At 38.7% G+C, this 17,192-nt stretch overlaps 1 protein-coding gene across 2 annotated transcripts; it reads left to right on the forward strand.

The window, feature by feature from the left end:
- On the forward strand, positions 1-17,192 carry VNN2 (vanin 2; the record flags this gene model as incomplete). Of its 2 annotated transcripts, XM_082855274.1 has the most annotated exons (7): positions 1-213; positions 332-462; positions 7,041-7,233; positions 9,202-9,490; positions 10,759-11,129; positions 12,533-12,703; positions 16,725-17,192. In XM_082855274.1, 7 exons carry the CDS (start codon positions 1-3, stop codon positions 16,914-16,916), a joined length of 1,560 nt encoding a protein of 519 aa, XP_082711400.1. In that variant the 3' UTR covers positions 16,917-17,192. The 2 variants fall into 2 exon arrangements, with proteins under 2 accessions (XP_082711400.1, XP_082711401.1); XM_082855275.1 differs by lacking the exons at positions 9,202-9,490; positions 10,759-11,129.

A 17,192-nucleotide genomic window follows, 5' to 3' on the forward strand; every position in this document is an offset into this window, starting at 1 on the left:
ATGATCATTTCCTCTTTTCAAACCTCCGTGGCAGTTTTTGCCCTAATTATTCTGCATGTCAGTGCTTTGGCTACTTTCAAAGCTGCAGTATATGAACATGCTGTCATATTGCCAAATGACACAGAAACACCCGTTTCTCGGGATTATGCCTTGCTCCTCATGAACAGGAATATAGATATTCTGGAGAGAGCAATTAAGCAGGCTGCTGAACAGGTATTCTTTTATTTCTGCTAATCATAATTTATGAGGGGCATGAGAGCTGGTGAAGATTGGAGTGTTGAATTATCTACATACATAGAGAAATAATTTTGATTTAACTTGTTTTGAACAGGGTGCTCAGATCATTGTGACTCCGGAAGATGCAATTTATGGATGGAAATTTACCAGGGAAGCCATTTTCCCTTATCTGGAGGATATTCCAGATCCTCTGGTGAATTGGATTCCATGTCAAGACCCACACAGGTATTTGAGTTATCCTAGGTGTTTGTACAAAAGTGCTGTGGTTCTCTAAAATGTACACGTTCACTTCAGCAAAATGATAAATTCTGAATGATCACGTATGTGGTGTATGTTATTGTTTTATATTTATATATATAGCTTGGCATTCATTAGATTTTAAAAATTGTACCTAGATGCCATTTAACAATTATTTATAATCTAGTATCTTTATTAAATTTGGAGAAATATAAAAATATTTATTACTGGGATTAGAAACTAAGGGGAACACGATCTCATGAATATTAATTTCTCATGAAAATTAATTTCTGAAGTGGACACACAGGGTTGTGTTTGGAAAATATTCCAAGGTCTCTATTGAAGGTACTATATTTCAATTCATAGTCTCTCTGCTCTAGAATCTGTTTCCCAGGCAGAAAGACCTCACTATCTACTTTCTAGTGAGACTTTATGTTTTGAAACTTTGCATTTTCCTAGGCTCATAAAGCTAACTTTCCTGGGAAAAAGTAACCTAGAAACTTTCTAATGTAAAATATTTAATATATGTGTGTATATTTAATACATAACTCCTACTATCTACTAAGGCTTGAATTATTGAGGCATGGATTGCACACTTCCATACTGGCAGTAAAAAGTCCCTCACTCTTTCACACTCGTTCTTGCACTTTCTCTCACCCTCTTGCACTTTCTCTCACTCTTGTACCTCAAATTAAGTTTGTTAAACATCCCTTTGCCATGTTCTTGCTGGAGGATTATGGATACCACGCTTTTTGAGGCACTCGTGGTTAGTGTAAATTTTATATAAGGGTTATCAGAAAACAGCTTTTCTCAGCTCTAAAGAGACTAACCGCGCAACGAGGAGAATATCAGGTTACATGACAGTCAACCGCTCCACTTGCCAATCATTCCTGTTCTGAGCTGATGCTTCCTATGATGTTTGTAAGAAACACTTTTGTGGAAGAAGAGGGGCAATAGCTGGACAGTCTTTCTTTTTTTTTTATAAATTTATTTATTTATTTTTGGGTGTGTTGGGTCTTCATTTCTGTGCGAGGGCTTTCTCTAGTTGTGGAGAGCGGGGACCACTCTTCATCGCGGTGCGCGGGTCTCTCACTGTCTCGGCCTCTCTTGTTGTGGAGCACGGGCTCCAGATGCGCAGGCTCAGTAATTGTGGCTCAGAAGCCTAGTTGCTCCGCAACAGGTGGGATCTTCCCAGACCAGGGCTCGAACCCATGTCCTCTGCATTGGCAGGCAGATTCTCAACCACTGCGCCACCAGGGAAGTCCTGGACAATCTTTCTGCCTAGAAGTTTTGAGAAAGGGGACAACCCATTTGTTTTCATCTCACAGTAGGATTGTAAGATGGACTTCCTGTTAAAAACAACATATGTTGCAAATTTATGGACTAGTCAAATATCACAGTAGCTTTGGAAACTGGTGAAGGTTGGGAGAGAGGTCTATTCCATATGGTTAGTAAATACCTCTTTCATAGCACTACGCTAGAAAAAAGAAATTTTGTCAGAAAATGGGCTTGCGTTGTCACCCAATACAGTTACATTTAATTCATTTAACTATTACTTATTGAGCATTTACTGTGTGCCAGATACTATTTTAAGAATAGGAGATATAGCACTTATTAAAACAAAGTCTTTGCCCTCCCTGTGGCTTATGAATATTCTAGCGGGAGAAGATAGATGTAAACAAACACATTTATTATATAGAATGTCATTTGGAGATAAGAATAGGGATGCTGACTGAAAAAAAAAAGCACAACCTAATAGTTGACAATTATGTTTTCTTTGGGGCTTTACCAAGGACTTTAGCCTGGGATACAGCCCCTCAGATACCTCTTCAGACAGTTCCAAAGAGGTAAGGTAGGAGCCAAGATATATAGGAGTTTTTACAACCCCCCAAAGGAAAAAACAAACAAGGTAGCCCAACATCAAAAGATTACTGCTAATGAGACATCCCTGGCGGTCCAGTGGTTAGGACTTTGTGCTTCCACTGAAGGGGCGGCAGGTTCAATCCCTGGTCGGGGAACCAAGATCTCATAGGCCACTCGGCACGACCAGAAAACAAAAGAAAACAAACAAACAAACAAAGAGGGACTCCCAAGTGTTTGGCCTGAGCAGTTGGAGGCGTGGAATTGCCATTTACAGACATAGGGAGTGTTACTGAACCAAACTTGGGTCCACTTGCCCAGGCACAGCAAAGCCTATCTACTGACACCGGGCTGTGGTGAAGGAAAGTGCAGGGCCAAGCAAGGCATACAGGCAGCTCATGCTCAAAAGACCGAAACTGCCCGGTGGATTTTAGGGAAGGGTTTTTAAAGGCAAGGTGAGGGAGATAGTGGCAGGGTGTGTGATCAGCTCTTGCAGTTCTCTGATTGGTTGATGGTGAGGTAACAGGGTGATGTCACAGGGGTTAACATCATCTATCCTCAGGCTCCAGCCAGTCTGGGGGTTATGTGCTCATGGTCATCATGCAATTAGCTTCTTTCATCTGGTGGGGATTTTGGTATCTGCAAAACAATTGAGGAATGTGTGTCAGACTCTGTTGTTTATGTTCTTTGGGGAGGAACTAAAGATTCTGTGACTCTGCTGTATAACTAATCTATTTTTTAAATTGTTACCAGTTCTCCCCGCCCAACTGCTTTTTTTTTTTTACTATGTGTTTACATCCTTCCAATCATTAATTCTTGAGCCAGTTTTTTGTGACTCAGGGGAGGCCTGGAAGACTAAAGCTTTTCCACAAAAAAAGAGGCAGGTAGAGGGCATGGAGGTTGGGGGGAGTCTGTCCTGGGAAGGTCCCATAGGGTCCTCTCGGTTACAGGAGCACTGAAGGAATAGAAAGTCTGGGATGGAACTCAGGAAATCAGTTTTGTGCATCTGAAGTTTGAGCTGTGATTTAATAGATATCCAACTGGAGATGTAACCCTGGCAGTTGCATATTCGAGTCTGGCATGAAAGAGTCTGGCAAGGTCAGTGTTGGAAGGGGAAAGTCAGGGAGAAAAAATTTTTAAATCAGATTTACTAACCTGGATAAGAGTAACTATCAATCCATCCCTTTTCATGCATTCATTCACTCATTAACCCATGTAACCAGCAAATGTATAAAGAGCTGCAGTAAGGAAGCAGGAAGTGCAGTCATGATAAAGAAGCATCTGAGGTTTGAATTCAGATTGCCTGTTAAATGCAAGCTCCAAAACATATAATTGTGCTGTAAAAATCAAAGGTGAATCTTACTAGATTCTCATTGGTGAGGTCGGGGTTGTGCTTTAGCAGTGGCAGCTCAAATGAGGAATAAATATCTCCTAAGTAAATCTAGGTCCACAGTAATCTTCTCACATACAGGCCTTTTTTTTTTAATATAAATTTATCTATTTAAATTTATTTATTTTTGGCTGTGTTGGGTCTTTGTTGCTGCACGTGGGCTTTCTCTGGTTGCAGCGAGCGGGGGCTACTCTTCGTTGCAGTGCGTGGGCTTCCCACTGCGGTGGCTTCTCTTGCTGCGGAACACGGACTCTAGGTGCACAGGCTTCAGTAGTTGTGGCACCCGGGCTCAGTAGTTGTGGCACACGGGCTTAGTTGCTCAGCGGCATGTGGGATCTTCCCGGACCAGGGCTCAAACCCATGCCCTTACATTGGCAGGTGGATTCCTAACCACTGTGCCACCAGGGAAGCCCAATACAGGCCTTTTTTTCAAATCACATTGCTCTTAATGAAACTAATGTAATAATGTAGTTTATAGGATGGATAAGTTTATCATCATTCTATTCAGACACTCACGTTTATAAATTTCCTCGTTTGCCTTCTATAAATAAACTCCATGTTCAAACCTATTAAGCTTTAGGAAATAAAACACAATATCTATCATCTATGCAAGAATAATAAAGTTGCATTTTTAAATATTGATAATCATATTTAGTTTTAAAAAGATACCCTAACATGGCTCTCACTCTGTTCCTTTCACATTTAGTGTGACTATTCTCAAGTAAGGTTAATAACTTATCAATAAGTATATTGCCACCTCCACATTGGTCAGTAATGTCAAAGAGCAAAGAATCTTGGTCCTCAGTGGAAGCAGAAATATCTCAAAGAGTTACCTATTCACAGATGAAACCACAAAAATAAAAAAACACTCTACATATTCTTTATTCAGGGTAAAAATAGAGACCTTTCAAGCACATTTTAATTTTTATTTTTATTTAGAGATTACTTTGTTAGTTTTTGTAATCAAACCCATGTAGATGAGACCTCACATATTGAATACAGTGTGTTACCCCTGTACAAATGGAAAAAATTATGTGTTAACGTTTCTAGACCAATATAGCTGTTAATTTCTGTACAGTGCCAACCCAACACAGTACAACTGGGATACTTTTTCCAAAGTTGACAGCACAGCTAAAGTTTCCAAAAATTCCAATTTTATGTATATACATATATATGTGTATATATATATATATTTATTTATTTATATTCAAAGACCAAGAGCAGTATTTTATACGTCACTAGCAGCAACAGCGTTTCCAGGTTCTGCAGGCATCTGAACAAAATTATAGAGACATATAGCGCACTCCATTCAAGAAAAAAAGGTAAAAAAACAAAACCTCAGAAAACAGCAAAGTTCTGTTACTGTTGTGGTACCTGGAACCATTTTCTTTATTAGCTTCTCAATCATCATCTGGAAAGAAGACATTCTAGAATAACATCATTATAAATAGATCTGATAAAGCATGGTCACTACTATGTATCATAAAGCAGGTACAAGATGTTTTACATTCACAGAGCTATGATACAGTACTGTCCTACATCTGTAATGCTATAAGATATAATTAAAAAGACATTATTTGAAACTTGATTCTACTTTTCCAGCAGAGGGCCCAAAGGATGGTTACGACACAGCTCTGGTACAGAAATGTACCTTCTTAGATAGGATTTCCCTTCTTTAGTGTCACAGTTCTAGGCACTCACTGTCAAGCACATTTTTATGTCCTTAAACATAAACTTTTAAAAAGTATTTCTATAGTAGGAAAGTTAGTTTCATCATATAAAGTTATTCAATTCATTGTAAAGACACAGTAGTCAAATTTTCTATAAGACCTGCAAACATTTCTATTCATACTCCTTTCATCTCCAAAGATAAGAATTATTGACCGCTTTGCATAACATAAGGCCACAGAGTTACAGCTAAAAAGAAAGTCACAAAGGTAAGAATAATGTCCCTTCTGTTGTAGTCTGCTATTTATTTGTCAGTTATCTTGGTATCTTCAGAGTATGGACTTCCAAAGTTCAGGGCACTCAGAGCTGGCCTTGGTCTAATGGCTCACAGCACTACCATTTCTAGGGGAGTTCCAGTGGTGTTCCATTCCTGCACTACCCAGGTAATACGTCTGCATTTCGGATTACCACAACTAACACACTGAGACCACTACCTCTGCCCTCACACCAGAAGGAAAGCTCATTTGGCTATTCCCTAACTACCAAGAAACAAATTCCCAAATACATCTTAAACTTCAAGACTTTAGGAGCTGGATTATTTTTGGAAATAATAAAAGAATAAACTTCCTTTATAAAAAGAAAAGAAACTTACCGCTAAGAGGGAGAAAACAATTTTTAACACCGTGATGAGTTCACCTGTGGAGTGAGTTACAGAAGAGATCTAATGCTTGAGCTATAAGAAACTACAGTGTTTAGACTCAGTGCAGACGAGGAGGAACCAGAAAAGGAGATGGAGAAAAGCACCCAGTGAGTAGGAGAATGAGAGCGTGGGGTCCAATAAGCAAGGTGAAGTGTTTCCGGGAGAAGGGTGTAAGTAACTGTGTCAACTGCTGCAGGTAAGTAGCACAAGATCACAAGATGTCACATGAAGATGACATCATGTGGATGTCATCATCAGTATTAGAGTTGTCGGGTGGGATGATAGCGATGAAAGCTGATGTGAGCGCTTCTAAAGAGAACGGGAGAAGATGGGCTGAGGATTGCAAAATGTCCAGCTCTTCCAGGGAGTTTTGTTGTAAGATGGACCTAAGGTATGGAGCATAAAGTAGAGGGGCATGGGGGACAAGAGAGGTTTTTATTTTATTTTGATTAAAGAAGAGAGGTACTAGAGCATATTTACATGCTGATGGAATGAACTAGTAGAGAGATGACAACTGTTGGTGCAGGAGAGTGAATAATAAATTGCTGGAGCAATAGATACAATGTGGAAAAACATTCATCAAGGTTAGGCACAATTTGTGACTTCTACATATAATCTCTATCATATCACATAATTATCATTTCTTTTTTGTATGAGAACAATTAAGATCCAGTTTCACAGCAACTTTGAAGTTTATCATGCAGGATTGTTGACTATAAGTGCTATGTTATGCATTCAGTCTCCAGGACTTATTTATCTATTAGTTGCAAGTTTGTACCCTTAAACTTCATCTCCCCAGTTCCCCACAATCCAGCCCCTAGTAACCACCATTCTATCTTCTGTTTCTACAAGTTTGACTTTTAAAAATTCCACATATAAGTTATATCAGACAGTATTTGTCTTTCTCTCTCTGACTTACCGAAATGTCTTAATTCAAACTGGATTTAGATTTGGTCATACACCAGTACAAGCAAGACTCAGCTGCCTGGCCAAGGACAACTCTATCTATGTCGTGGCAAATATCGGGGACAAAAAGCCATGTCATTCCCGTGACTCCGCGTGTCCTCCTAATGGCCATTATCAATACAACACCAACGTGGTGTATGATGCAAATGGAAAGCTGGTGGCACGTTACCATAAGGTAAGAGGGGGTGGGTGTGTAATATGGAGCCTGCTATGAGGGGGTGGATGCTGTGTTTAAGAGTTAGAGCTTCATTCTCTTATAACACAATGTTACCAAGATTTTTTTAAAGCGAGCAATAAAGAAAATGACACTTTAGAAACGTGGAAAAAATTGTAGGCAGAGACCTCTAAGAAAGGTTTGGTAATAGTCCAGGATTGAGGTAAAGTTTTTGCATATATAAAACAAGTAATTTTAATATTGATATAAAAGATACTGAGATGACTGTAGTCTGGATACCATTTAATTTTGAAATGATAAAAGATGTTTCCACATTGTATGACTCAGTTACATGGAAATTAATTTCCCTGCTTTCTATCAAGTCACAAAAATGATCTTTCTCTTTTAGTTTTTATACCAGTTAACTTAATTATCCTCTTGTTGATTTAAGGTCAAATCATAAGATTTTTACTTTAAAATCTGAATTGAAAGAGTAAAATAACCTGAAGTCATAATTTTGTACTAAATTGGACCGGGAGAGAGGCTGACCTTTTAAATGGTTATGGGATGTGCAGGTCAGTGTGAATGTCCCTTTTCCTCTCCCATATGTTTTCTAAGCATCTTAATTGTGGCTTCAAAATCTTCTGACTGGAGAAATTATCTCCTGGAACTCCTAGTGAAAAATAAAAATTACTCAAGAAGAGTGATATTGAGCCAATGACTTTCAAATGTTTTTGATCATATACCTCTATATGGAAAAAAATTTTAACGTGAGTCCTCAAAATAAAATATATTTATGTTTACTTGTGTGTTTATTTGTGTATTTATAAATAAAACACAAAACTTTCAAAAAGTTTTCTTCATAAACTTGTGGGTTTCCCAACTTGTTTTTATATGTAATTAAACTTCTGTGTTCTCAAAAATGTGTCTCAGACTGGAAATAGAAATGTCAGTACTTCCATTTTCCTTGTTTCAGAGACTGTGTTTGCATTGTGAGTATCATTTTTAAAGGCTCTTTCTTTGCAGCTACTCTTCCATTCTGTAAGTGTTGACCTAGTTAAACTGGTAGCATAGTTGGTCAATCCATTTATCCGGGCCCAGTAAACGGCAGGATGGCACAGTGCACTGGATGTGGACAGCTAATGAGGACCTGGGTCATCCTAAAGTGAGAAGATCTCACTCTTCCATCAGGGTACCTTGGAACAGTTCGTGACCCATGCTCTCTGACATATGGATCTGATAAGAGTACTTTTGTCAATCAATTCTTAAAATGCTAGTAAATTTCAATTAAAAATTTTTTTTAGGTAGAAAATAAATTTAGAGAGAAGTTTTAATAGTCTGGCTCCCAACCCTCAGTCTTTTCTACTTTGCAAATCATTTTATTAAGCTGTTGACCCTGATTATTAAGTTAGACTAGGTTCATTTCTCAAGTTTACTTGGAAGGAATCAGAGAGAATGAAATAAAATATTTATTTTTAACAACAATTTTGAAAGCTGGGTAAGAGTCCCTGAAATTACTTTGGATGGGACACTGTAAAGAGGGAGAGGGCCTCCCTCATCTGATTAATAGATATTTATTGTGCATCTATTATGTTTCTAGGTATCAGGGACTCAAAGAAAAATGATGTATGTCTTCAGCTTTCAAGAAGCACATAGTGTTTAGGATTTATGGGGAGGTATTTGGCTCCTCATTGAGAGAGGCAGGAAGATAAGGAGAGAGAGGGAGGGAGAGAGAGAGAAAGAGAGGGAAAGATAGAGAGAGAGAGAGGGAGAGAGGGAGAGAGAGAGGGAGAGAAGGAGTGAGAGAGACTATATTTCTTCGTATTTTTCTTTGGAAATTAACTTCCACTCACCAGAGTCATTCACCTTCTATAGATTTCCTGCTCTTGAGCATTGCCAAATCTCAAAATTACTAACTTGGAGAGTTTTCATGTGTCACCTTTTCAATAAAAAAGCCTTTCCTGGTTTCATCCTGTGTGTTTGTTATAGTACAACCTCTACTCTGAGCTTCAGTTTGATGTCCCCGAAAAGCCGGAGCTGGTGACTTTCAACACCTCCTTTGGAAAGTTTGGCATTTTCACATGCTTTGATATCCTCTTCCATGATCCTGCTGTGACCCTGGTGAAAGATTTCCACGTGGACACTATATTGTTTCCCACAGCTTGGATGAATGTTTTGCCCTTTTTGACAGCTATTGAGTTTCATTCAGCTTGGGCAATGGGAATGAGAGTTAATCTTCTTGTGGCCAACACACATAATGTCCGCCTAAAAATGACAGGTAATTCATGACCACATGTGGTTTGCTGATTATATTTCTAAATGCAGAGAAATTTGTGCCTCAGATATGACCTGTTGTAATTTTTTGGTTCTTTGTTGAGACTTCTCACTATGTTTGTATCCTTTTATTAAAAAAAAAAAAAAAAGGAAGAAGAAAACAAAAGCTACTGCTTGATTATAACAGCTATGGCTGTGTTAAGACTTTTATATGTATTATTTCATCTATCCTCACAACAACCCTATGTATGCACTGAGTACTAGCATTCCAATTTTGCAGATTAGAAAACTGAGACACACAGGGGGCAAAGCAGGGAACGAAACAAGATATGCTCTATAACTGGCAAGGCAGAGTAGTGTATTATTGACATGTTGCTGTATAACAAGTTGCTTTAAAAGTAAAAAGTGAAAGTAGCAAAACAATAAACATTTATTATCTTACACTTTGTGTTGGTCAGGAATTTGGGAGTAGCTTAACTGGGTGGTCCTGGCTCAGGCCATCTCTTCAGGTTACATTAAACTGTTGGCTGGGCTAAAAGTCATCTGAAGCCTTGATTGGGGCTGGCAGGTCTGCTTCCAGGATGGCTCACTCATATGGCTATTGGTAGGGTTCCTCTCTTTCTCAGTGGGTGTTGAGAGGAGACCTTCATTTCTTGCACATGGGCCTCTCCATAGGGCTGTGTGATGTATCCTTATGACATAGCAGCTGGCTTCCTCCAGAACAAGTAATGGGAGAAAGAGGGAGAGAGAGAGGGAGATAAAGAGAGAGAGAGAGAGAGAGAAAGAGGAAAGCTGCATTGCCATCAATGACTAGTCACAAACCATTATTTCTACCATGTTCTGTTGATTAGGAGTATGTCACTAAGTCAAGCCCACACTCAAAGTGAAGGGAATTAGATCCACCCATTGGAGAAAGGAGTGTTGAAGAATTTTGGAACATATTTGAAAACCACCACAATGGAGAACAGGAGGGAATTTTGTATTAACTTCCCTACCTCTCAGGAACGCCTGAGTACAACGATTTTAATATTTGGCTTAATTTTCTATAATGCTAGTAAATTATATTCAAAGTTTATTTGAAATGAGACCACTGATCATGTAGTTTAATCTCCTCCGGTAGAGAATAGGAGAAGTATTATACTTAGGTGTTCAGCGCCTTGTGCTTTCTCCTTGTGACTGATATTGTGACATGATCACTGCTCAATTCTGATGGGGAAACTGGTGGTGTTGGGTTTGCTTTTTGTTTTTAAAAGACTTGTCTTCCATTCACAGGCAGTGGTATCTATGCACCACACTCTCCCAAAGCATACCATTATGATATGGAAACAGAGTTGGGAAAGATCCTCTTTGCCGAGGTGGATTCGTATCCCCGAAACTCTCCAACCTACCCACCAGCTGTGAATTGGAGTGCCTACGCCACCACCATCAAACCATTCCCAGGACAGAAAAATTCCTTTAGGGGCTTTATTTCCCGGGATGAGTTCAACTTCACAGAACTCTTTGAAAATGCAGGAAACCTTACAGTCTGTCAAAAAGAGCTGTGCTGTCATTTAAGCTACAGAATGTTAGGAAAAGAGAATGAAGTGTATGTTCTAGGAGCTTTTGCTGGACTTCATGGCAGAAGGAGAAGAGAATATTGGCAGGTAATCTCAGCTCAAGAGAAAGGGAATGTTTGGATGTCAGTAAATTCCAGGGTTAAGTTTTCATATTTGTCCCAGGGAACCAAATGCTTTTCCTTGGCATCACTGCATGCATTGCCAGTGTCTCTCTCTCTCTCTCTCTCTCTCTCTCTCTCTCTCTCACACACACACACACACACACACACACACACACTTTGGGACTAATCATGTGATATTTGCAGGGGGGCTAAGTATCATTGATTGTTTGCTTTGAGCACATTAAAAGAATACATTAGCCTGACAATGCTGATTTTCTATTTGACTAATGAAACCAGTTTACATATTGAAATGAACTTCAAGAAGGCTTCTTTAAGTAGCTTTGCTGACACATCTGAATATAAAGTCTTGTTTTAACTTTTAAAACCAACAATAAGTAGGGATATCACTTTTATTTTAACTTCTCTTGTAACCAAATGTCCTGATCATTTAATGCCCTTCCAGTGACAATTTTTTAAACTTTTTGTATAATGTTGGCTATGCATTTGTTTTTTCTTATTTTACTCTGTGCCTCACTGCCTTCTCCTAAGGAAAAAGATATGAAAAAAAGAGAGATGGTCAAAATTTTAATCATCCTTTTGGCTTTTGTACTCCTGTTTCCCAAATACCTCTACTTTCTTGGGCCAAATGCCATCATCTGACATGCCAGACTAATGGTTTATATCTGTTAGCAAGTCCAAGCTTGTACTGCTTGCTGTATGACAGACCAATACATTGAAAGATGAGTTGTTGGGACAAGGAATAGTGACTTTATTTGGAAAGCCAGCAGACTGAGAAGATGGTGGACTAGTGTCCCAAAGAACCATCTTCCCTGAGGTAGAATTCAGGCTTCTTTTACACTAAATGGGGAGGGGTAAAATCCTAGTTCCATTCAGACTCTGGAGGGGATGTGTTTATTTTTTCCTTCCTGCAGCCATTCATAGGTATGCCTGGGCTGGAAGTTTCCTGTGAACTAAACAAAGGTATTTTAGCTCATTACATGAAAGGCAGGATTCTTAGAGATGGTTCATTATGTATAATTTAAAGCTTATAGGCAGCATGCCTTTAGCGATTAACTTGTAGCAAAAGCAGTAGACTACAAAGGTTTAAATAAAAAGAAACAGATCCAATATGGAGTGGATTTGTTCTTTCCTATTACAAATCTAGTTTTAAACTGGCTTCTTTCTTTCAATCCTGCTAGTTACCCAGGAAGTGGGGGTTGGTTCTTAATCATTTGCCATTTTCAGTAAAGTAGGTAATTATATGATCCAAATCCCTTTATCAAATGGTGAAAATATTTACTTTGCTACGTTTGTAAACTGAGTCAACAGTTCTAGTACAAGTAACTTAGATGCAAGACATTGCATTTTATTTGTGTCTTTTCTACACAGGTATGCACAATGGTGAAATGTAAATCTACTAATCTGGCAACTTGTGGACAGCCAGTAGACACTGCTCTGACAAGATTTGAAATGTTCTCCCTAAGTGGCACATTTAGAACGGAGTATGTTTTCCCTGAAGTGCTACTTACTAAAATCAATCTGGCACCTGGAAAATTTGAGGTAGGATAACTTTAAGAGTGTCTTCATTTTATCTGTTTTCTGAAGTCTAATAAAACAGTCTATGACAACTGTATCTGTTAACTTTTGCTGTGTAAGAGACTCCTCAAAATTTCATGGCTTTACACAATAACTATTTCTTTAGCCCTGATTTTGTGGTTGGTGATGTGAACTGGGTGTAGCTAGGCTGTTCTTCTGGACTAGAAGAGGCTCGGTTGATCTTGGTTGGGCTCATTCATGCATCTGCCGCTAGCAGGAGGGTTATTTGGGGCTGGCTGGTTTGTGATGGCATAGTCTTAGAGAGGTGGGATGATTGGGGCCACTCTCCCTCTGTGGTCCCTCATCTTCCAGAAAGCCTTGTCTTGTTCACATGTTAGATTAAGGAGTCCGAGATCATAAATAGGGAAAGACACAATAGGCCAGGTCTTTTCAAGTCTCTACTTGCAACATGTTTGCAAATATCTCATCTACCAAAGCAAGTCACATGACCAAGGTAGATTCAAAGGGTGGAGTAATAAATGCTGCAGAACTCTCAATGGGAAGAGCTGTAAAATCATACTGCAAAGGGTATGGATAAAGGAGGGGAAATTTTTGTGACCATTTTTGCAACATACAGCAACTAATTCTAAAGTGATGACACTTTGTTGGAATAACACCATAAGATACCTAGACCCTATGAGCCTGAGGCAACATTCATTGCAGAATATTTACTTACGGATTTTTAGTTTCTTTTTGTCACATGTGGAGACAAACAGAAAATCAAATATTTATTTCATAAACCATAGTGACCATAGCCAATTAATCCACAAATTAAGCTAGTCTCAAATTAAAATTAAGATTCTGTATGTTTGTATCTTCTAGTCAGTACATGGCACATATACACATGTACATACACATACTCTACAAGTTTGGCCTTTAATGTCTTCACTGAACTGTGACAAACAGTGGCAGAGTTTCAGAACCTAAAGTGAAATCACTGCATTTTTTTTTATAAAAGAAAAAATAGGATGTAAGTTAATTAATCCAAAACATCAAGCAAGGAAATCTTTAAAATTGCAGATTGCTTATGGTCCTATATCTGTGTCTGCCTGTTTTATCAGATTGGAATTGGTCATATTTATAAAAATATTTAATTCTGTGATACCAACAGTTCAACATACAGTGCAGCCTTAAGGCTGGGAAACCCAGAGAATGGGAATGCTTGGCTGCCATAGAACCCAGTTAGGCAGAATCTCATCAGCAAATTGAGGCTGGAATAAAAGCTTAAATGCCAACTACAGAAAATCTTGATCAGATCTGAAGTAAGGGGTCTGGAACTCAAATCCAGTAGTTGAAAGTTGGCTAGAGTGGCACAAATATGTGTAAATGAACTGAAAGTTTCAGGGGCCAATTCAAGGAAGTCAGAGATGGGAAAGTACGGTTCACCCAGGTAAGCTTAGGTATGGGTGCACTATATCTTGTAAGCCCTGCCATTTACATTTAGCACACAATCTAATTTTCTGAGTATGATTTTAAAAAATAGATCAGCGGCGGCATTAGATTCTCAGAGGAGGCGGAGCTCAGGCGGTAACACGAGTGATGGGGAGCAGCTGTAAATACAGATGAAGCTTCGCTCACTTGCCCTCCACTCACCTCCTGCTGTGTCGCCCGGTTCCTAACAGGCCATGGACTGGTACCGGTACCAGTCCGTGGCCCGGGGGTTGGGGACCCCTGCCATAGATGACAAGATTTTTACATGAGTCACACTGACCATGTCTTCCTGAGTATTTCCCCAGTTTCCTTGACTAATGGCCTCTCCATCAACACATATATACACATTATCTTTGAGGATCACTTCTGCAGAGATTCCAACATATTCATTGCCTATCTTTTCCCCATCCTTAGTTCTACGCTAAGAGCATGAAGTATTACTGACCATCACCACAACTGTGGGAAACATCTTGCTTTAACATTGTAGGTTAACTCTGGTATATTATCAGAAGTGTGGCCTCTGCAACTAACTAGTTATGTAAGTTTGTGCAAGTCAGTTAACCTCTGAATTTCCTGCCTGTAAAATGGGGAGAATATCTTCCTCACTGATTTGGTAATGCATGTGAAAGCACTTTGTGAACAGTGAAGCATTATACAAGCATCAGGATGTATTTTTAGGTACTTACCTCAAAAGGTTTACCTAGTTAACCAAGTTCATCAACAACTGGAGGAAAAGCTTGCCAGAATTAGGCCACGTGTACTGAACATCATGTAAGTACACATCAATGTGCAGACAGAGTGGGGGAGTAGGAGGCCAGGTTCCACTGTAGATACAGTAAATCAGAATCTCTGAGGATGAGACCTATATTTTTCATAGTCCTACAGGTGATTTTGATGGGTAAAAACTACCAGTTTAAGGGAATAGTCAAAAAGGTCAAATTATCTTGAGTGTGTAACTTAGAAGGCCAGCTATATAGTATACTATTATACTATTATATAGTATATTTTAGGAAAATTTGTAACAAGAAAACAGTAAAAAGCTAAGTTCTAACTAGAACCCAAGGGACAATCACCGATGTGGAACAATTAATTCCAAGAAGGTCAAAATAGACAAAATTTTACTATATTGATGAAAAGTCACAAGAAAACTAAATATTTGTGTTTAACTTGTTTCAAACTTTCACCCAAATGTAATTTGAAATATACCTCTGTTATTTCATTTTTGTTCTTTAAGGAACAATTTAATAAACAAGGGACTATTTAGAAACAATGAACACAATAAACAATGAACATTTAACATTTTATATTTGTTCATTTAATTACCAACAGGTTGTGTGTTTGACGACTTGTCAGTGAGCTATGTATTTGTGTGTATGTGTCACCACAATAATCATCTTTGAGGATATTTAGTTATTTTCTACTTCTAGTTATAAAGTATCTAATTTCTCACCTTCTAAGCTCTTCCCCATCCAAACTGTCCTTCTCACAACTTATGATGAACTCATTTTCTTTAATTCTTGTTCTATCTGTTGTCTATTTGTGTTTTTTTCTATTCTTGTTCCATTACTTTGCATACATTACTCCCTTACAGAGAAGCCTCTTGCCTTCAGGATATAGATCTGATCATTCATGGCTTTCACAAATCCGATCCCTACAGTTCTCTTTGACCATATGGCTTAGTCTCCTCTTCAATATTCTTCAACTCCAGCTAGTGATGTGCTGTAAATTGTAACAAGCCACTCTCTGAGGAAGAAAAAGAAAAGTTCAGATTTGTGGCATTTGCCAGTTATCATGATGTAAATATTCTCACCACCATCAATTTCAAGAACAGCCATGTTTAACAACCAGCTGTCAAAGTTCCTGGAGATTTAACAGTCTGTTGTTGTGAGCTTACACACCACTGGCTCCAGCACACAACTTGTTCTAACCAAATTGGAGTGAGAAAGCACATTGCCTAGATCTGTCACATACATTCCTGTCTCAGAATGAGCCTTTGCTGCTTGATTTCCACTTGGCACAAAGTCTTCCTTCATACAGCCCCAGGGAGAAATTCCTAACTGCTCCTTGTAGCAGACTGTATCCCACCTTGGGAAGCAGAGCAGTTCAGCTATTCCTTCTCAGACCTCCTAAGCACATACCTGTTTCTCTCTGCAATATACTAATATACTGATTTCTCTCTTTATATGTGGGATCTTCTCAGTTTCACCATTAACTTTTAAGCTTCTTGAGGGAAAGGTGTTATTTGTGTTCCTCTGGTTCCCGGTTATCTTGCATATAATTGGACTCAATAAATTTTTGCTACTGATGATTTCTGACTTTTCATTAAGGGTTACATCTGATTGTTTAAACTCAATTATTGAACCCTCTAGAATGGCTCTAGTCTTCCTTACATATAAAATAGCTGTTTCCTATCTTTCCCATCTGTTCCCCAACCCCCAACCCCAGCCCTAGCCCCCTTACCTACCATGATATCTAGGATGGTTTCAAAATCATGAGTCTGCTTGTAATGTATATTCTAATCATGTTGACTATATTTTTCCCACTTTTTCTTTAGGTACTAAAAGATGGGCGTTTGGTAAACAAGAATGGATCATCTGAGCCTATCCTAACAGTGTCACTGTTTGGCAGATGGTACACTAAAGACGTACGTTCCATCTCAGGTGGGACCAGCAACTCAGCAACAACTTACCTGATAATATCCACATTATTAATGATCATAGCTTTGCAAAATATTGTGATGGTGTAGGACATCGCTTTATCATATTCATTGTTGCATCCCAAGTTTACTAAGAAACTTCGAATGGCTCGCTCCCCAGTATAGACCAAGGATTTCCAAATATATATTTTTTCTCATCAAGGATTATATTTAAGTGTTATGGTAATTTTGCCTCTTTTTTGGCTACGCTGAAATAATACAGTATGGTATAATGGTATAATTGAGGTTTGGGTCATGTAAATGAGGATTAATCCTGGCTCCAGCCTTATTAGCTGTGTGTGTGAGCATAAGCAGAGTGAAGAGCTT

The sequence above is a fragment of the Leucopleurus acutus genome, assembly GCF_964270905.1.
Source record: "Leucopleurus acutus genome assembly, chromosome: 15".
Taxonomy (NCBI): domain Eukaryota; kingdom Metazoa; phylum Chordata; class Mammalia; order Artiodactyla; family Delphinidae; genus Leucopleurus; species Leucopleurus acutus.